Source organism: Papilio polytes, unplaced genomic scaffold (genome assembly GCF_000836215.1).
Source record: "Papilio polytes unplaced genomic scaffold, Ppol_1.0 DF823923.1, whole genome shotgun sequence".
Lineage (NCBI taxonomy): Eukaryota > Metazoa > Arthropoda > Insecta > Lepidoptera > Papilionidae > Papilio > Papilio polytes.
This window is the reverse complement of record NW_013525281.1, coordinates 1,341,458-1,364,669: the sequence shown is the minus strand read 5'-3', so window position 1 is coordinate 1,364,669 and position 23,212 is coordinate 1,341,458. Positions and strand designations below refer to the sequence as shown.

The 23,212-nt window shown below is 33.8% G+C and overlaps 1 protein-coding gene across 1 annotated transcript in view; it reads right to left on the bottom strand.

Annotated features, from left to right (window-relative positions):
- LOC106102077 (sodium/potassium/calcium exchanger Nckx30C) overlaps positions 1-23,212 on the bottom strand; it is a 56,282-nt gene that overhangs the window by 9,354 nt on the left and 23,716 nt on the right. Inside the window, exons 2-3 of the mRNA XM_013281484.1 lie at positions 10,424-10,586; positions 2,898-3,094 (exon numbers count right to left, since the gene is read on the bottom strand). Coding sequence (XP_013136938.1) covers positions 2,898-3,094; positions 10,424-10,586 — 360 coding nt within the window. The remainder of the gene's footprint in view (positions 1-2,897; positions 3,095-10,423; positions 10,587-23,212) is intronic.

Sequence of the window (23,212 nt, the reverse complement as noted above, 5' to 3'; positions counted from 1 at the left end):
AGTTCAAATTTTAATAGCGTTAATATATTTCCCTTCATTAAATTTCTATGTTATGTTGTTTTGCTGTGAAGGCGATGATATTGAAGCCGTCGCCATCGCTACGTATTCTAGGCGCTTGAATCGCTCGGTATTATCTGTGACATTTGTTCAACATCTGACCCACTTTCCTTATTGAAGCGGCTATTTTCTATTTTCTCAAGAACTCCAAATGTTTGTTCGTGTCACGTTTTCTTATATCTTATTTTCTTTTCCGTTTTATTTACTTATACTATCAAAGAAGAATTCGAAACTTATTTATGGTGGAAATAAACGTATTACGAGTTTTTGACTAAAAATTGCTCTTGAATATCTTTAACAAAAGAAGATCTTTGAAACGTATAAAAGAGCAGAACAGTAATATTTTATACTAAGAAAAAGGATCCTAAAGTAATCCATTGCATTTTATTATTGCAAAAACATTGTAAAATTGATTGTAAACCGTTGAAATAAATTCTGACACAAACTTGAAATGGTTCCAGTATTTCAAATTTGGAATACGATTCAAGAATACCATTTCATTGTGTTATTTGACAGGTTTTAAAATATTGGAACAGGCGAGTTGGCTGGGAAAGAATATAAATCTCGGGTCTCGGGAATATCTCTTTGGAGAAAATGAGATATACGCGTTTATCAAATGCCTTATCGGCAAACCGGATGATTTCTCTTTACGGCACTGAGACGGTATTTAATACCGACTACTACGAGGATAGAAATATTTTACTGAAAGTTTTATTTTAATAATAATCGCGCGCAAACCTTTGAATAAACTAGCGCACAAATATTGTGCGATTGTCGATTGTTTCGCAGCCAACTCAAATGTTTAAAAACTGAAAATCGAGTAACCTACATGTAAGCGAAGGAATCAAAGCGGGACTAAACAATTGTTCGATAGTTTTGTTTTAGCTGTAATCGCGCTCCAAGAAAGATGATAACTAAAGGAATCTGATACTGTCTATGGTTATTGAATCTTATTTTTTATTATATAACTAGCTGTTTTCGTGCGGCTTCCGCATGAAATTATGAAAATTTTATTTTGTTGTTTACATTTTATCACATTATCAATAGCAAATGTCAAAATGACATGACATGAAAAACCTTAGCAATCTTTCTTTCTTGATGTTGGCGGCAACTTATGGTCTCTTTCCCACATTAGGGTTTGTATCCAAAATATTAACCCCTAAGTTTAATGGCGTTAAAATATATAGCCTAAAGCGTGACGTCAGTGTAGGGCTTTTTATTAAATAAATAATTATTCAAAAATATGCTCTAATTGCTGACATTTTAGGCAACAAAGAAGTGTGTGTTTACGCTTTATTATTATCTATACTATTATAATAAAGCGTAAACACACACTTCTTTGTTACCTAAGATGTCAGCAATTACAGCATATTTTTCAATAATTATTTCTTTAATAAAAAGCCATACATTTACGACATGCTTTAGGCTATATATTTTCACGCCATTAAAAATTAGGAGGTAAGTAAATTGAAAAAACCCTCAGGCGGGAAAAGGACTATAAACTACAAGCAGCAAATCATGGTAACGGTAATTTTGAGATTTGCAATTGAGAATTTGACAAATGTAAACATTAAAATATAGTTTTTGTAATTCCATGCGGATGAAGCCGCACGGGTAGTAGTAGTATAGATAGTAGTTCAGATCGTATATGGAATTGAGTAGAAATTTAATTCTCTGACATTGGAAGTATTCTCATTCTGAGAGAATCTTCTCGTTTCGTTTTAATTGGATGATAAATCTCAAGTCCGGCTGCGGGACGTCGGAAGCTCCATTGACCGACTTCAAAAACTATATCTCAATTTAATTGCAGTGTTCGTGTACTTTTTGTGAACTGAGCACGTCGTTAACTTGAGTTGACATTCGAGTGACGGCCATTTTGAATTCTGACATGGAAGCAGGAGACGGTGTTTAACAAAGAAGTCAAATCTTTTTTTGAATCTATACATATAATAAACTTGAAGTGTCCGTTTGCTTGGAGTATCAAAAGAAAAATTCCAGATTTCGGGAAGATGATGTATTTGCGTTGCTTATTACGAAAATCGCATAAAAAAATGTATGTCTGTCTGTCCGCAAACCGCGTTTGTTCGGTAATCTCCGAAATGACTGGGCCGATTTCACTGGAGTGTAGCTGACATGGATAGGCATAGTCGCGGGCAACAGCTAGTAAAGCAATAACAATTTAAAAGTGTAAAGATAACCGAAAGAGATAGAATTTTAAGAAACAATAATAAAATTAGCAATAACTACGAGTATATCAATGTTCGAATGCTTGTCAAAGAAACTGAACTCAGTTGTGGTCATGAAATATTTTGAACCAACAAATATTACCAAGATATATTGAAGGTTTTAGAATCAAGGCATGATAATAGAGGAATGTATAGTCGCGAACAAAAATTTATCACATTTCAGTATCCATTGTGAAGAAGACGAAGGTACAGTCGGGCACAAAAGATGAATTTATTACAATAGATGTTCCTACTTCACGGCTGTAACGATCAAGTTTTTAGTCCTAATGAATTGCTCGTTCGTCTCGCTCTCGCTGGAGAGACAATAGAAATGTTCAACTTGATTTATGGACTCCCAAGTTTCTGAACGACCCGTTCAAATTGATTGTCGTTATGATGAAGTTTTGAATAACGTATCTTATTGAAATAATTATTATTCCAACATCTTTCTTGATAGATCTAAGTAACTGTGTGCTTTTCGATCTTATTCAAAACTTACTGTGTGGTAATATCAATATTTTAATCGGAACAAAATTTTTGTAACTTCTTTCTAATATCATCTACTCAAGTCACCTTACTTTAGTTTGTAAGAGGTTCTACTTATTCTGGTCTTACCTCTTCTATTGCGTCTATCTGTACATCAGCGAGCCCCCCGTTGGGCAGATCGAGGGGGGTCTCCTTAGGTTGGCTAGCGACAGCCGAGTGCCTGGCCGCCGCTGCGCCCGCGCCGCCTGCTGTCGGCCTTGTAGCTTCTAATAGCACCTTGAGGGACGCTATGGCGTGCAGTTGTGTGGCTTTGTCGTCCACCTTACCTGTGGAAGAAATGTGAACCAAGGGATGTTAGTATGTTTTTAAATGTTGGTACAGGGATGGATGTTCAAATATCGGAACTATTAGAGATTGTCATTTAGAAGGATTTTGCAAAAAATGTTTATGTATTTGTCTGATAACTGGAGATACATTTTGTTTTATTTTGTAAAAATTGTTCCTCTTATATTAAAGTTTCTGTTATCGTGTTTGAAATGGTTTTAAAATAAATTTCTTCTATTGAAGTTTGTTTTATTTTGCAGTTTCAGCGCTTATTTTATTTTTGCTTTCGATCGCATGAAAATATGAAGTTTTGTAAGTGAAATATAAAATGTAATTTGAATTCAAAAACATAAAACGAGATCTATATTTCTGTTTTATATTTAAAATAGTACAACGAAGTTAGCTCTAGGTGTCGCTATTGTCGCGATGGCATTCTTGGCCAAATTAGTCGCGGATACAAGATTTCTTGTAACCTGTAGAGAGTCAGCTCAAAAGAGATTTGTTTCTAATTTCTTATATTTAGTAATTTGTGGTAGAAATGTAAAAAGAAATAAAAGAACATGATACTAAATTGTGAAGAGTTTTATTTCGTACATATGTAACTAAATTTAAAATGGAGACAAGATATGTTCCAATCTACGGTTTATTTTTAAACCCTAATTCCGACGCTCGTTACAGTACGTTAGTCGCTATCCTGCGAATTAAAGTTTCACGATTTGCTGCACTTGTAATAATGTTAGTGGAATTCCAGCTTAAATGCAATTGCAACGTGCATTTAGTTTTGTCGTAATCGTTATTTTAGAGAAATCCGAGCATTAAATTTTCTAGTCTTAGATTAGACTAGTTGTTGCTCGCGATTTTGCCTGCGTGAAATAAAAAGTTCTAGCCTTTTTTTTCGCAGATAAATTACCTTTCTAATGGCGAAAGAATTTCTTAAATCTGTCCAGTAGTTTTTGAGTTATTTCAATATATACAACGATACATTTTCCTCTTTATAACATTAGTATAGATACGGGACAGGTCTTCTTTATAATAATTGACACAATTGCTTTAGTAAATTTATTGAATATTATGAAATACTTAGCAATTCATTAATTTCAATAGATGATAATAAAAATTTTACCAAAGTGAATTGTTACAAATCGCGAAAATGTTTCATGAAAATTTTCAAAGTTGTCCAGTGTTTAAATTAATGACAATAGATGTCGCTAATTGTCAGTTTTGTACAAATTACTGCAATGTGTTACAGTAATTAGGCCAATCTAGAGTAAGCGATTAACAAGTGTAAACAGAAAGGCTTTATAAAGTAGCAACTATCCGACAAAGTCTCTAATCGCTTTATTGTATCAGAGATTTTATACACGGATCAAAATAGGTACAGTCAGCTGCACAAATACATATACATTTAATCTTTACAAACTTGTACACATTGTTTAGTTTTGTAAAAGATTACACATCTGTGCTGACTGTACTAAGAAAAAAAGTTTTAAAACAGAAAAATGTTACTTAAAATGTTATTTTTCTTCGAAGGACAGTAACAGATTGACAGGAGGATTTTTTTAAAATATTATCACACTAGTTGTAGCTCGCGACTTTTCCGCGTGAAATAAAAAAAATACAGACTATGTTACTCACAGATAAATTACCTTTCTGAAGGTGAAAGATATTTTAAAATCGGCTCAGTAGTTTTTACGTGAATGGAATACATGTAAAAATCCAAAAATATTTTTTTCCTCTTTATCATATTAAGTACCTATAGATATAAATAAAGATTGAACATGTTTATTTTCAACATTATTACTTTCGTTAGACTATACTTTCGCTATATCTACAGTCTAACAACGTTCACTGTAAGTTCCATCAAAGAAACTATTACATAAGCCGCAAAGTTCAAAGCAGTAGAGTAGAGCTTTTAGAGTATGAAACCGCGACACAGCAAGTTGTAAAGCTCTAATCGCGGATTAAAGCTTGTCGGAGTTAAGCTGTCTACTGGACTTTTGCGAAAGCTTACAGAAAAAAGGTTGTTTTTTAATCTGTGTTGAATACTGCCGAATGATCATAGACATAAAGCATACAATTTTAAAAGTTTAATGCTTTATTTCTTTTTATTATTACTAGCTTTTTACAAGAGAAGAGGTCAAACGAACAACCAATCGCTTAATGTTATTTCACTTTCAGTTTGCTTATTAATAAGAATAGAAGAGTTATAGCTTTAAAAAGATTAAGATAATATCAAACGGTAACTTAATTAAAAAAATACTAAAGGGGAAATCCGTTTGGTGTACCCATAATGGAATAATCAATTAACTTTTTTTTTAAAAAGCGATACTACATCGATACAAATTTGCATGTCCCAGTTAATAACGGCTCAGTAGCGCCTCAGCGGGTGCAAGACCTGTCACTACAACTGCACTCGACAACTCGACAGGTCAAGGGCGTTTCGTTCGTTACTGGAAACTCGATTTATCCAAGATATAATTTTATGAACATTGATAATGCAAAATAGACTCTTTAACTATGAAAATTAAGTTGACAATAACAAATTAACAAGATTATAATAAATTACAAAATAAAATACCTATCCATTATGCTTTATTCGCTTTACCTTACCAAAATAAAAACATAAAGTAACAGAATCCATAAAAAGAGATATGTAATTTATTATAATATATAAATACAATAATTCCGAAATTAGCACAATTATACCAACAAAATATAGAACTAACTGCCACATGTTATGAGAAGGGATAAATCGCATGTTACAAGAAGTTAGAAGACGTTAGTTATGAATGTAGAGGTACACCGGTAGAGATAGACCTACAAAGAGATGGATGGATTGGGTGAAAGGTGACATGATCTAGAAGGGAGTGATGACCGAGATGACGGATGATAGAGTTATTTGGAGGACGAAAACCCGGTGCGCCGACACTACGGGAGTAGGATAAGGCAGGGGATATGATGAGCCTATGTTACTCACTGATAGCGTAGCTTTTTAATAGTGTGAATTTGTGAATTACTTCAATAGTTACATACAAAAATACAAATCTTTTCTCTTTATAATATTAGTCATCATTATCAACTCGAATACTTCCATACATCCCTATCAGCCGACACATCTGAATCCACCCCTTTCTTAAGCATATCCTCTTTCACACAATCCATCCATACTTTCTTCGGTCTTCCTCTTTGTAGTCATCCACATTCAATCTTAACACTTTATAATATTAGTATAGATATAATATATATAAGAAGTAATAACAATAATATAAAAACATACATTGTGATATACATAACGTATACAGCGTGCTTTTCTACACTAAGTAATTTATGCATTAATTCCTAGTGATCAGAGACGAGGCAATATAACATTAATGACATGATCTTGCAATTAACTTGGAACATACTCTACCCATTAGTTTGTACAAACAATTATCATCGAAGCGAACTGAGCGGTTTACTACCGATTGTCGATTGTTTTACCACGTAATATACCATTGTAATACCACGACCACACAGAAAACAGGCGTGAAGTGGAAGCTATTCTGCGTTTCGTCTGATGAGTGTGGTGCAGGAGGCCTAATTTTAGTCCCTTTCCCTTTCCACCCTTTACTTAAGAGGAGAGGATGGGAAGGAAAAGTGGATTTGACGGTGGAAGAGACGCATAGGAAGGGGAATTGTCCTCTTTATGTGCGTCTCCTCCTCCGTCAATTAAGGGTAGGCAACGTATCTGCAATTGCGGATGTTTATGGTCAGCGGTCACTTTCCATTTCGCTGGATTCAGCCGTGCTCGTTTGTCACCTTATATTATAAAAAAGTCGACTCAACTGTTTAGTTGCAAACTAAAAAGCGTGTGTGCGCACCTCTCTATAAGCTCATAGGAATCAAAGCGGGACTAAACAGTTGTGTGATAGTTTTGTTTCAGTTGTGCGCACTGTTATGACTTTCTATAGTTATTATAGATAGAGTTTACTGTAGAATTAGTTGGTATGGGAAGCGAATTTTCTTTTTAAATGTTTTACAAAACTAACAGGTTTTTATGCTATTTTTATAAAATGTTCTCTTCTTTCTTCTTTGAAGGTTTTCTTGCAGCTGAAGTTTCTGTAGTCACAAGTGTTTAGTAATAAAAAGTACATTATTAATTAAGAAAAATTTAGTACTTTAAATTACTAATACATGAGACTACTAAGTTTTCTTCTGACGGTTTCTTTCTTGTTATCTTCATTTAATAGTAACATTTGCAATCTTACTAATATTATAAATGTGAAAGTTTAGATGGGTGTTTTTTAGAGTTTGTAGCCTAAACAGCTTTACGAATCTAGATGAAATTTGGCATAGATGTAGAGCATATATGTGGAAGAACACATAGGCTTACTTTTGTTTTTTTTTTTTTTAACTCAACGCGGACAAGTCGCGCGCGAAAACTAGTAGATTAAAATAATTAAAATTTATCTATCACTTAGTATAAGTAAATACATAATTTTTGTTTATCACACTTTATATGTACTAATATTGTATATGCGAAAGTTTGGATGGATGGATGTTAGTTACTATGTAAAGTTAATACATCTCAATGTTCATCGCAGATGCAGAACATATTGTGGAAGGAATCAATTTTTATTAATTCCGCGCGAAATCGTATCCAAAATAATTTTATTATACCACAAACCTTTAACTATTAATTTATATTCATACAAAATAACGTACTGTAGGTACGTATATTACACTAAAAAGCTTGTTAGCATTATGTCACATACCAAAGTTGAAGTCCAAAGCTTAAACAGGCTGAGGAATTTCTAATTTGTGTTGTAACATAGAAAACAAGCAATTGTGCAAATTTAAACTGATATAAAGTAGAAATACCGCATATATCATTAACGGAGACAGTTTTATAATACGACAATACATAGTTCTTACTTCCATTAGATACTAGCTAACGCCCGCGATTCCGACCGCGTGGAAAAAAAAAACAAAATTGAATAGCCCATGTAATCTTCCAGACTATATTTTAAATTTTTGCTAAATTTCATCGAGATCCGTTCAGCCGTTTAGGCTACAAACTCTAACAAACATCGATCCATCTTAACTTTCGCATTTATAATATTAGTAAGATAGTAAGAAAAGTAGATATACATAAATATTATAAATGCGAAAGTTTAGAGCAAATCTGTTAGAGTTTGTAGCTAAACAGCTGAACGGATTTCGATTTGGCATAGCTGCAGAGGATAGTCTGGAAGAAAACAGGCATTACTTTGAATTTTTTATACCACGCGGACAGAGTCTCGGACGAAAGCTAGTTTTAGACAATGTTATAAACGCGATCAATAGTTGTGAATTAAACGTATGTCTAGTATATACATGAAATCTTAAGAAATGATTATTTTAAGCTAGGGTAGCGCGTACCATCTTTCGACCAAATCTTCACTCTCAGTCGGTGGGATCGTGGTCAAGCGCTAGCTTTAAAACCTTAAAAAAAAAGCTTGAAATATAGCAAAACAATCGCTGTGACAAATGTTTGCTAAATAGCTCAATCAAATAATTGCGTGAACAAGCGTGTATCCCACCATCGGGAAATATTCAAAGAATTGAAAGAATACACTCAAATTCATTTTAAAAATATGTACAAATAGGTGTAGTTAGTTTGTTAAAGCTTAATTCGGACCAGACCAATAATTACAGTAGTAATTTAGTGAATCATCGTATCTGAAAAATTAAATTCGGATAGTTAGGCAGACTAGGCAAATCCATCCATAGTTGTATTTATTGGTAAAGAGTAGCACCCCCAACCACGCGTCACTACCTAAATACTCAACAGCTGAACAGATTTTAGACAATAATATTATTGTAACCACTCTTATATTAAGACTAACGATTACTGTTAAGAATGGCGCGCTTATCATTAACACTTCTAATTGACATTGACAGCTGTCATAGTGATGGGCCGTGTATGACAATGATATAGTGTTGTGCTACACCGGAACGGTATCGATTTATTTCTTAACATTAGCTAACGTTTAACTTGTAAAACATCTCTTACATATACTACGGTAGTGCGAATGAATTTTGGACAGAAGAGAGTATTTTAGCTTTTAAATCAGTACTCGACTAATTTACTAGCCGTTTACGAACTAATTTTTAGGTAAGTAGATGAGATTATCGTAAAAATTAAAAAAAGAAATAAAAAATAAATTGTGTACCAATTGGTTTTTAAATAGCGCACAATAAAAAGGTTGACAATCCTGTAAATAAATGTTTAAACACACTGTCGTAGTTGACTTGAACGTTTGTGTATTTTGGAGTTTTAAAATTGAAATAACGCGTTCATTTTATGCAAAATAGCATGTTATAACCCGTGCAAGCATTCAACAATATTTACTGCGGCAGCGCAACTTTGAACAGGTGATTTAAATCACATAAAAGATCTTTTCTCTCTCGAATAATTTTCAAGACATGCGACAAAATATGCTTGCAGAGATGTACATTTTCTTAAATTACTCTCTTGGCTCGCTTGTTTCTTTTAAAAGGCGAAGTGACCTACTTCAGACATTTGCAGCCTTACAGCGCTGTACACTGCTGCGCTCGAGATTGCGTAAATACCAAAAAGAACAAAAGACGGCCGGTATTAGTAAATCCGTGATGTACAAACATCGCTCGACTGAAACTGGCTTACAAATTATACAACTTTGAATCCAGTCATTACTTATTTTTAAAACTGTAACTCAATAAATGGAATACTCAAATATTTCGGCCAACATTTACAGATTCTTTATCTTAAATGAGGTCTGTCCTAGACATACGTTTTAATATTTTTTTATATCTCGAAGGGTTATATTTTAAACAATTTAAAGCCCACTTCATACATTCAAGTCCAACAGTTTACATTTAACAGTCGCTTTCTCTGTTCAGTTAAATATGTCAGAACTGAACGTAGATAGCGTGTTTTAGAAATCACTAGCTGTTCTCAATTGCAAATGTCAAAATCAATGTTACCATATGTTGCCAACATTAAGGAAGCAAGGTTTCCTTAATTTTGGCAGCTTGTAGTTTATGGTCTTTCCCACATGAATGTTTTCAAATTTTTTTACCCCCTAAGTTTAATAGCGTGAAAATATATAGCCTAAAGCGTGTCGTAACTGTAGGGCTCTCTATTGTAACAAGAATTACTCAAAAATATGCAATGATTGCTGACATCCTACGCCACAAAGTAGTGTGTTTACGCTTTATTATATTAGTATAGATATAAATAACGGAATTTTTTACAAGTTAAGTAACAACTGAATTCAAAGTGTTATCTTAAGCGTACATAAGTAAGTGTAAAGCGAAGCGGTGCGTACCTAACTCACCGTCGTGCATAGGGTCGATCGTATGTATCATGAGTTGCAGCAGGCCGTGTCGGAACTTGGCTGCAGGCGGCGGTGCACGGCTTGGACCCGCCGCTGGTGCCGTTGCTGTGTTCGTGCCCACGGATGTCTCGCTTGACGTTGTCGCATTCCCGTGCTGTAAAAATAATTATTGTTATAGAAAAAGATTATTTGTTTCCATGCTTTTATCTCTATAGCCAGTGTGCTTCTGTTATCTTTTTTTATCCTTCATGTCTGAATTTAATCTGTTAGCATATCTTTTGAAGATGGACCATGTTCTTTTATTGGAAGGTCATTGATTCTCGATTCTCTTTCTCCTATTAGACGAAGAGCCTTAGTTGAGAAGCGGATTAAGGGCAACAATAGCGAAAGCAGCATCCAACAATCTTTATCGTGCATTAGTGGGACAAAAAAATCCAATGACTTCGGTATTCTATCAAATTTTGATTGTGTTATTTTTAAAACTTAATAAGGAAACCTTAGCCACATAGTTTAATAATTCCTTTCTGTTTGAAAATTGAGCCGCGCATTTATTTAGATACAAATTTTTGAAAATGACGTGGGGATAAAGTTTGGTGTTGACTTGGTATTTATGTAACTGTTGGTTTTCATTGAATTTTTCCTTCCGGTTATAATTTTGTAACTTTTCATAGAAGACTATTCGCCACCGGCTTAGCGCGTTGGTAAAGAATATGGAATATTTAACGAATTTTTTTGCACAGTGGTTTAGAAATACGCTGTATAATGTTACTTAACTAGCGTCTTTATTTTGGCAAATTGTGGTAGTCGCAGCATCAGAACTATAAAACAATTTCTTAGTTTTAGCCGTCTTGTATCTTCACTTTAAAAAGAAAAGTTGTGAAATTAATTTTTAAAAAGTCAATTTTGAACATGCAATGAAAACATAATTGACCTAATAAAGAATAGTTAAAGCTTTTTTTAATGTACACTGTCACCTTTATAACTTTAAGATTTATTTTTCTTCAAAATAATATTAATAAGTCGGAATAATGTAAATGTCTCTATAAATTAACTTGATGCTGCATAAAATGGATATTAAAATATGAGTAAATACGAAATTAAACCGTAACCACGAACGATATACAAAAGTTAAACGTGAAAGCGATGCGACCAAACTGTCGTGTTAATTAATGCGAGGTCGCCGGGACGCTGTCGGGCGCCGTTGGACGCTATTGGACGCTGTTGGACGCCACTGGACGCCGGGGAATATTAAGCAATCGCGTCCACTATCACACTGCATACGATATGATAGCTCTGTTACGCGTAAATATTCACAAAATGAACGGAAAAATAAATGTTTGTCATTTGTTGGTAATCTCGCGATTTATATTAAAACTAACTTTCCCCCGCGATTCTGTCCGCGTGGAATTAACAAATACAAAAGTGAGTATCCTACGTGTTCTTCTTGACTATCCTCTACATCTATACCAAATTTCATTGACATCCGTTTAGCCGTTTAGGCTACAAACTCTAACAAACATCAATCCATCTAAATTTCGCATTTATAATATTAGTAAGATTGCATTCTTTGCATGCATATTTATTTAAATATATATTTAAAATCTACCTAATATTATAAATGCGTAAATTTAGATAGATGTTTGTTATATTTTGTAACCAAAACTGGTGAACGGATATATGCTATTAACTATTTTTGTTACACGCAGATGAAGCGGGCGAAAGTTATGTAGATATAAAATATAATAATATGCTTATAGCAACAATATTCTATATCCATCGTTGACCTCAAACACGCCGCACGGTCTATCAGGCGGATCTATCGGTTCAAGAGGTTGGCGGATAGCAGAGGAACTGCGTATCTTAATAAATTATTGAAGTACCACTTGTCAACAGGACCAAGAGATTGAAAGATAGATAAAAGAATTGTTAGTACTTAACATGTTAAAATAAGGTTGTTTTTAATTTGTCTCTTATGTTAACCTTTTTTTAAAATTACCAAGAACTAGTTTTCGCCCGCGTCTCCGGTCCCGTGATATTAAAAAAAAAACAAAAGTGAGTATCCTATGTATTCTTCCAGACTATCCTCTACATCCATACCAAATTTAATCGGAATCTGTTCAGCCGTCTAGGCTACAAACTCTAACAAACATCCATCCATCTAAACTTTCGCATTTATAATAATAGCGAATTGGTTAATATTTAATTTAAAGTTTTAGATGACAAAAGCGTTTTGTTTGTTTTTTAGAATCGCATCATCATCCACTTGCCCTTATCCTTTCGGAGGGTCGGTACAGAATGTGCTGCTCTTCCATACATCTCTATCAGCCGTCATATCTGAATCCACTCCTTTCTTAAGCATATCCTCTTTCACATAATCCATTCATACTTTCTTCGGTCTTCCTCTTCCTTTGTAGACATCCACGTTTTTTTAAAATCGCAACAATTACTTTAATGTTATCGATTAATAACTTAAATTGAATTAAAAATATTTTAAGTGGAAGGGAGTGGTCTGTTATTCGTATTTGTTATTGTTTATACATGGAATGCATAATATTAAGTAGGTCTGGAAAGGTATTTAATGAAGTTATCGAAGTAAAACCAATAACGAATTTAAATGTAGCTAGGAATCCGACCATAAGTATGTTTTAATTTAGATTTAGGTGTTTCAGATTAGATTATTAAGAATGAAACCAGATTTCGGGTATCATATTTAGAACGATGTTCACAATTACGTAATACGGAAATTAGCGTGGCTATCCGATTGTACAGAGCGCAGCAAGAGTTTTGTTTGTGTTCGAGAATCCTTAATGGATATCGCTAAACTATTTGCGGAGAAACTTGTAAATTTAAACACAAATTCTCGTTTCGGTTGTTCAATTTAACTAAACGTAAAACGTTTCCTTATTTATGTGTTATCTTAATGGAATATTTAAATTAAGTTACAGCAAGATTCATTGCAGTTTCCAAGTTAATTATTACTTTTTTTAGGTAAATGAAATAAAAGTTAAATCGGGTGTTGTTCATGGTGGGTTAAAACACTACACCTATACTTTTATAACATATTTATAAACTAGCTGTTGCCCTCGACTTCGTTCACGCAATATTAAAATAGAAAGTAGTCTATAATATGCCCGTATATGTCAGCTACCTTCCAGTGAAAGTCCGGTCAAAATCAGCCTAGCCGTTTGGGATGTTACCCGGAACAAAAGCGGCTTGCGGACAGACAGACAGACAAACAGACAGGCAAAAATTTTTTTTGTGTAAATTTCATTATCAGCAACGCCAATACATTATCTTCCCAAAATCTGGAATTTTTCTTTTTGTAATACAAACAGACTCTTCAATTTTATTATTTGTATTGATTACAGTTATTTTAGTCTAAATCTCTGAGGTTTTTTTAACATAAATATATTGCGAGTGACAGCATCGTTTCAAGGAATTTAGCTCTTTTATGCATTTACATATATGATTTAAAAAAAATAGTACCGGTTTTAGTGCTTAAAGAGCCCTGGGCGAGGTTACGGCGTCCTCTTTTTACAGGCTTGGAAATGGGTGTGTAACAAGTTCTGTAGACTGAAATACGCAGACAAGTGTCGCCCATTTCTGTCCACCGCCCAGGGCGGATCCACCACGCCCTGCCTTGCCGCCGGGCTTGTAAGCTGCATTAAAGTTTGCAGTATACGAATTGTAAATTTTACTTAATTACTTTTGAGCGTATTTCGTAGCGTTAAGTTCAGAATGAATCCCTCCACGACGCTGAAACTTTGAAATGGGGGGGGGGTTAACTAATTACGTCATCGGTAAAAGTTTAAACTCTATTTGGTGTTTATGAACAGTTGACAAGCAAACGCAATGTTAAATTACTTTGCAATTAAAATTAAATTATGGAATGTTTTTTTAAGTACCCCCGAGGGGGCCCATCGGGTACCTGCTGCTGTCGCTAATGCAGCAAACTTGTTACCGTTAGGTTATTTTTTTTAAGCAATATAAGTTTTTAATTATCTTCTGTGTATATTTGGAATATTAAATTTGTTACTAACCGTATCTAACCTTGATATTTGAATAATGGTTTTGTGTTTAAATTTCAGTATATAAAAGAATTTGCAAAATAATATTAAAAATAGAATTCGTCCGTTTCCGCGTGGAATTAAAAAAGCAATAGTAAGTAGCCTATGTGATCTTCCAGACTATGCTCTATATAAATGCCAAATTTTATCAAGATCTGTTCTATTAGGAGATAGCTTCTAACATACATCCATCCAACTAAATCTAGAGGAATACATTGAGATTTTTATTACTTTTGATAATTTTGTTTTATGTTCGTTCAGCTAGCGCTTGACCTTTTTTTTTCCAGAGTGGAATGCTTTATGCATACTCTGCGTCCAGGGGGACGCGGTAGCTATGTGGGATTCTCCCCATAATAGGGTATACCCACTAAGCCCCTCTGTTCCTCTCACGCATAGTCCGATACCCCACCTGCGTCTACTGCTGAGGCAGCTCCCTCTCAGGAAACCACGATCCTACCTGAAGAAGATGATGCAATCGAAATATGGTACGCGCTAGCTTAATAAGTAACTGTTTACCCTTGTTTTAAAGATATTTGATTTATTTATTTATTGCAAACCAAAAAAATATTTACATTAATGATGTCTTCCTTATCACGTGTTTGGCAATAACCTACAATACGTAACCAGGTCAGGGACATTAATTTTTCTTTTATGCTTTTTTTATTACAAACACTTTTATTGCGAAACATAAATGTGAGCAATAACAGAGCGTTATGAATTATGACCCTTGTAAGAGCTGATGACGTTTTTATATGATAAGGAGGAAAACGAGCGGCTACCTGAATTCGCCAAAAAAGCGAAACGATATCCCATAGACATCCGCAATCGCAGATGTTATCTACCCTTAATCGACAGAGGAGTTGGACAAAAAGAGGATTTTGCCCATTCCTATGCTTGTTCTCAAATGGACATGTTATGCTACAAGACGATGGGGATATAAACCAGAAAGTGTTAAGACTGAATGTGGATGGCTACAAAGAGGAAGACCGAAGAAAGTGTGGATGGATTGTGTGAAAGAGGATATGCTTAAGAAAGGAGTGTATTCAGATATGTCGGCTGATAGAGATGTATGGAAGAGCACATACTGTGCAGACCCTCCATAAGGGATGAGGGCAATTGGATGATGATGCGTTTTCTCAAAAATTTAATCATTTTTACCTACTCCGGCCATCTTTATAAGAAAAGTAAGAAGGGAAAGAGATCAAGGCTAAGGATTAGGCCTTCGACACACACTCATAAGACGAAACGCAGAGCCGCTTTAACTTAATGTATGTCTGTGTGCTCGTGGTTTATTTCTTTATTTAACATTTTTTATGCTAAGCTTTCATTGAACATTGTGTGCCGTAATTTGTGATTACTCAACATAGGGTTTTTCCTTGAGGTTTTCCTGAATTAAGGTCCTCAAGTTTTCAAACACGGGTCGATTCTTATCAAAACATTCATTAAAACAACCATAGGCTTTACGAAAACGGTTTTTCGACGTATTTCTGAATCGATTCGTATCAAATAATTGTTGCGTGCAATACACAAATTCAAAGTCCACTAAATTGCTTTTTAGGGGTTACAGTACCATTTGTATAGTTTCAAATGTTTGTTTTTTAATCACAAGGTAAGTAAAGAAAAAAGCCCAAATTTTAGTCCCTTTCCCTTTCCACCCTTTTTTCAAGAGGAAAGTATGGGAAGGAAAAGTGGATTTAACGGTGGAGATGCATAGGAAGGGGAAAGGTCCTCTTTATGTATGTCTCCTCCTCCGTCAATTAAGGGTAGGCAACGCATATGCAGTTTCGGATGTTTATGGGCAGCGGTCGCTTTCGATTTCGGAGGATTCAGGTGGCCCCTTGCTCGTTTACCGCCTTATATTATAGAAAAAAATCTATTGACTTTTAATACAGCTGGTTTAAGCAATACTGGAGCCCTGGGCGAAATTTTTAATTTCCACGCCCTGGGCGATCACCCCGCGTCACCCTATATTAACAGTATGTGCACACCTAAAACTAAACTCTCGCACAACTTTTTAGTCTCGATTTGATTCCTATGAGCTTATATGTGTACACTACTCGATTTTTAGTTGTGCAACTAAACAGTTGATTTAGCTGCGAAACAATCGACAATCGCTTTAGTCAAAGGTTGCGTCCGCTCTAATACTACTGCCGAAACAAAAGACATTATTTAGTCTTAAAACATTATTTAGTACTATCTTTCGCCCGCGATGTTCGCGTGGCATTGAAAAAAACAAAAGTGAATAGCCTATGTGTTCTTCCAGACTATCCTCTACATCTATGCCAAATTTAATCGAAATCCGTTCAGCCGTTTAGGCTACAAACTCTAACAAACACGCATCCATCCATCCATCCATATAAACTTACACATTTATAATATTAGTAAGATTAGTAAGATTAAGATATGCGTGTACTATGTACAGTAAACAACTTTAAATTTGTAGATATAGGATAGTTTCAAATACATTGTAGCGTTTGTTTCAGCATCAAATGTTCCTTTATTCAGGGCGCGTAATGGTTGATGTAGGGCGAACAATTTGCTAAATGTTCGCACAATGTTACGAACATTAACACAGACCTGAGTAACGACTGTTCAAATATATCCTCGTCCTTTCTCCCTTTGAAATAGATTAATGGGTGTCCTGAAATAAAAGAAATTCTGTCGTCTCACTTGTAATGTTGTCTCTGTTATACCAAATGTAATGAAAAGGACGTAGATATTATTTTTCATTTTACCAGAGACCTAAAGTAAATCACAAAGATTATAAGTGAAGTTTTAACGTCTATTGCAAGGATCGATTTCATTCCAGCGATTAAACTACAAAATCATTTAAATTTTGACGTCTGTGAAAGAACATCACATAACAATAAAAAAGGCAAGAAACAAGACGGACGTTAGTTATGAATGTGAAGGGGTACACCGGTAGACGTAGACCTAGAAAGAGATGGATGGATTGCGTGAATGGTCACATGATCAAGAAGGGAGCGATGACTGAGATGACGGATAATAGAGTGCTTTGGAGGACGAAAACACGGTGCGCCGACCCTAAGGGAGTAGGATAAGGAGATGATGATGATGCTTGTAAACATTTACAAAGCGATGTGTTTAAGAGTCGTACTAGTATTAATCGGTTAGTCTTTCCTTTGTTTTCATTACAAAAGTACGTTCTTGGCTAATTCTGTCATTTTGCAAAATATCTCGGTATAGGATATTATTGGCCAAAGCCGCTTATCGGGGTCTCTGTTAATGACAGATTGCCTAATTATGTCAAGTCATCTAACCGTTTATTACTAAGTGCGGGCCACCCTCGTTATATTTCAGTGTAGATTAGGTAACTTATTAACTTAAGTTTGAGGTAAAATATTTATATGAATAAAGGTACCCTGCTTAATATAAATTCATTACATTTATAATTACAATACTATACATAACATAATAAATAGGAAAGATTTTTATTTTTGCAAGTATTGAAATAACTCAAAAACTACTGGGCCGATTTTAAAAAAAAATTCACTATTAGAAAGGTAATTTATCTGTGAGTAACATAGGCTATATTTTTCTACTACTTTTCTTTTAGTTTCTCGCGGATAAAGTCGTGAGCAACAACTAGTAAATAATATTTAATCAACTATGCAATTTTATCTCTGATTCGTAATATCAAAACAAAATTAAATAATTTATCCATCTATTTATAAGTATTTAATTTGATACAAATAGCAGTTAAATTAGCCGTTAATTAACAGTTATTCTTGTATAAAATCGCTTTAATGTAATAACTGGGATGAAATATGGCAACGTTAAAACGCTCCCGGCAGAATCATTGCGAGCGTGTTAACCGCACACTGGTATGAATTAAAAAGATAATTAAAATGAACACAATTGTATGCAATTTCATATTTCACTGTACGGTTTATTTTTCTATGAAATATATTACTTTTTATACGTAATCTTGACTATAGATACATTTAATTAGTTTTAAATTATAAGTCAAGACTATAGCTACTGCTTTAGGACAATTAATAGGTTAGTTTTCGAATTTTAATTCGTGTTTTTACTATGAAAAGGGTGTTAAGTAATAAATTCCTAAAAAATAAAAATATAGCATATCTGAAGACTTGTTTTTCTCATTGCGAGTGAACGAAGATTGATTATGCCTTCGTGGTTTTTTGTCGCGAAAGTTTTTTCCTGTAATAAGTTACTATGGTTTCGTCTTTCGGTTACATCGTTAAGTTTTTACCTTTAAATTGTATTTAGGTTCTAAAATTTAAGAAGAGTATTCCTATTGCGAGTTAATCTTACCTTTTAGTTGTAACTTTTTTTATAATAGATGGCGTTGTATCCAACAATCCAACGGGCAAATACTCAAACGACATTTGAAATAACAGCGTCTTAAATGATTCCACGCTACGATTAAACTCCGAAATCCATTAAAATTTTGACGAAAGAAGTAAAAACTTCAAGAATAAATGAAATTCGGATCCATCAAAAACTCAAGTAGATACAAACTGGACAAGAAAACTCATACGTTAAAAGAAGTAAGCTGCGCACAATACATATCTATGCCACGGGATTTTGAATCTTAAAGATTCTGGAATGTTTACTAATAGAGAATAGATTCCGTTGACGGGGCGCTTATACAAAAGAACTTCTGACACAAAAGAGCTATGGAAATCTTAAATATACAGCGATTGCGTCAATACATAAGCATCATTGAGAATAGATCAAAGTTGCATTTGCACTGCTTTTACTTACCTAATGTTTTATGATATTAATATTGAGCAAGTCTTAAAGAAAACAAATCTAGGTTTAAGTCTTCACTAATTTTTTAAGTTTGTTTTGAAAGTTGATTGACGATAGATGGCGTTGAATAGGGGGCGCTGGTGTTCTCTTATGTCAGAGCCTAAGACGCAGTTTCGGTAGCTTCGCCGGAGTTAGTTTTTGATTTTACAGTATTAAATAACGGAAAAAATGACAATTTAAAAAAAGTAAAGTAATATTTTCACAGTCTTACGATTGAACATTAAATTAAAACTTGACCATTTCGCTCTGTAAGCGTCGCTTGCAGACGTTAAAATTTTAATGGAATTTAGAGTTTAAAAATGGCCTTATTATTTAAAACGATGTTTCCTATTTAAATGTCGTTTCAGTACCTAGCCTTTAAATCCGCTGTACACGGACGGACTCTAAGCAGTTGATAGAACGTAACAACGCATACCGTATGATTGAAGCAGTCCTTGCACTTTGGCCGTTAATTTGGAATATTATCTGTTAAAAACTACAGATGATTGTTTTAAAATCGATTATCTTTATTACCCATTTATTATATTTTGTTGCGTATTTATTGGCTATAAAATTTAAATGAAGTGGTATTTATGTTAGCCACAATGGCGGCCTGAATATAGGTTATATAACAAAACAAACTCGGCCAGCCAATCATTATTTGGCTGCGCGCAATCTCTGGCAATCTGATGCGAGCAACTCAAATGGTTTTCAGGCGATTTCAGGCGTTTTCGAATGATGCCAGTCGCCAAGCTATTATTTACTCTTGGTCTTGGAGAGGGGGGATTACCAAAAGGTGGTAATATTGGAATAACTTCTTATATCTATTTTATATTTTTTGATTTTCTGACATTCCCTGCTTTGGCATCACTTTGCCAGGGCGCATTGAAATCAGAACGAGAAAGTTTAAATCTTAAAAAAAATTGCAAATGTAGATACGTAAAACGTATAAATATGCTACCATATTTGTAACAAAAAATCGTTTTTTTTAATCCATTGTATTCTACATTAAATTAACTGGACTTTTATAGAACGACAGTTTTACTTTGCGTAACAATAGATGGCGCTCTAAATAATTTTTTCCGTTTTATTCGAGACGAATTACTATGTACTATAGCAATAATTGTAAATATCAAACAGTGTAAATATGATCCTAATTAAAGCTTTTTAAATTTGAAAAGTATTTTTAAGTTTAATCTTAGTGGATAATTAAAATGTAGGCAAAATACTTTTTTAGTGCAGTAAACTCGTATTGTGGCCTGCGTTCTCGTCAGCACTGACCGGAAGGCTTTTGAGGAAACTTTAAATAAGACCATAAAACATACATGTTTTTTTATTTATATGTAGCTTTAAAAGAAACCACAGATCTGTATAAATAACGAGACGAGGTAGTAAAATCGGCATTTGTTTCCCATTGGATTAAGTCCAGATGTTCTAGTTTAGTTCAAAAATCGATTGGAACATTAAAGAGAATTGCATCGCATATCCATCGTGTACACATCCAATTACAGAATCGTTTTAAAAGCAATCATTGGGATCTGCGATACCACGATAGCATGTATGAATTTGTAACGAGCAGTGCGCTTGGCGGGAAAATATTAAAAGAGCGGGAACTCGACTGTCACAGATAAAGTGAATGATTAATTAAAACCGGGCCATGAATGCAATAATGAATCCGACTATCGAGGGAAATTCTCTTTTCAATCTATAGATATAATAAACGAGTGTCTGTTTGTACAAAAAAAATCCAAATTTGAGAAAGACGTATTTGCGTTGCTGATAACGAAAATCACATTAAAAAAATTTGTCGGTCTGTCTGTCCGCAAACCGCGTTTGTTCCGCGTAATCTCCGAAACGGCTGGGCCGAATTCGACTGGACTTTCTCTGAAGGGTAGCTGACATAGATGGGCATATTATGGGCCACTTTTTATCTTAATATAGCGTGGACGAAGTTGCGAGCAACAGCTAGTTCAAAGAGATACGCGAATTTTTTATTGTTGCTTCTAAACTTGTGTTTAAATTTGATGACTTTTAGGTGTAAAATGACGAATGATTACTGGACCTATAGAGAGCGGTATTAAAAAAAATATCTTGTGTTAATCAACGTAGTAGATACGTGAGTACTTTTAATATTTTTAAATAAATTTATTTTACCACATGTTAAGTTTGTTCGGATCCGCCATTTTGTCTTGCTCATGTTAACGAAGATTGATTGCGTTGGTTTTTGTAGAACCTTTTTTTTATACGCAACGTAAAAAAATCTTGTCAAAGGTTTGTTTATTAGATGTTTTATATTGATAGACTAGCTGTTCCCGTGCGGCTTCATCCGCATGAAATTATTTTATTGCTTAGATGTGTCAAATTGTCAATTGCAAATGTCAAAATGACATGACATGACAAAATTTGGCAATCTTGCTTCCTTAGTGTTGGCAGCAACTTATGGTCTCTTTCAAGTGTGAATAAATGCTACTTTTCTGTACTCATTTGGTAAATAATTTTATAAAAAAAATCTCTTAAAATTTAGATCATTTAAAACTTAATACTAAGCCATTTTATTTATAAGCCAATATATGGTATGAAAGATTATGCGTTACTTTTTGTTTAAATGAGAATAACGAATAAACCGGAGTATAGAATTTAATTTTCCAAAACCATTTTTATTGTTAAAAAAATGACAAATTACATTTTTTTTATTTTTAATATTTATTCTTTTTAATTGTGAACATTTTTAAGATTTTCACAATTTTACGTGTTACAAAATCTTTTATTGACACAATAACATAGATTGCTTGTCATCAACTATTGACGCATTTTATTGCATTTGTATGGCTTTTATTGCATTGTTGGGATTCCTAATGCATTGGTACTTTACAAATGAAACTAACGAAGCGTTAATTTTTTTAATCTCTTACGTGTTTTATCCAATTTGTTTCAACAAATACGTATTTAATTGGGAAAATGCATGTCACCGATGTCACCGATAGATTAATAATTATGCATGTTTGTAATTTACCTAGGTAGAGAGTAAAATCGGAAAATGTACAAACAGTGATATATTTGGTACTGTTTTGACTGATGTTAGAGGAGTTTGTTTATTTTTTTAAATAATTTTCATTAACATGCATTTTACAGTCTTTTACATTTTGCGTAGACAAATTACATAGTGACAGTATTCACGATCGTTCGGTGACATACACAGATATAACTATAGAAAGATCTGCAGATAATTGCCTGTCGAGGCATGAGGGGCACTACAAGTGGGGGCTCGCGTCAGACAAATGCAATCAATCGCCGATAAAACTCGATTCATCGGAGCCTATAACGATTTTTATTCGATTACATTAACACGCGTTCAGGTTGAAACGTGCGAAGATTTTTATACTCTGTAGAGTTGAGTGAAATTATCTAAAAAAAGAACAATTTGGAATGTCAAGCGTACTGGCCACTTACATAATATCTTTGAAAACAGAATTTTTGTCGCTCAATTTTTTATTACCTTAGCGTAAATACGTTAAAACTTTCATTTAAAAAATACTTTAAATAATAAAATAGTAAAATAACAGTAAATATTCTCGTTTTTTCTGCTGAAATTAGCTGAAAAATAGCTTTAAAAACACCTCAGAATTATTCTTTCTTCCTTACCATATTGTTTTTATACTTGAATATGTTATCTCTGAAATAGTAGATCATTGCTCCCATTATTCATTTTATTTTTATTTTTTAAACGGGAATACTAGACATGTTTGTTTTCACATAACATATTTCAACACATCACATTTAACATAAATGAATAATTAATAATAAAACTTATATATAATTAAATCTAGAGAAACGGAAGCTCGCCCGCATTAGGATTTATCTATCACTAGATTCTGTCCAAACTTAGACCATGCTCTAGGTACGCTATAGATTCTAGATAATCCTGATGATTTAT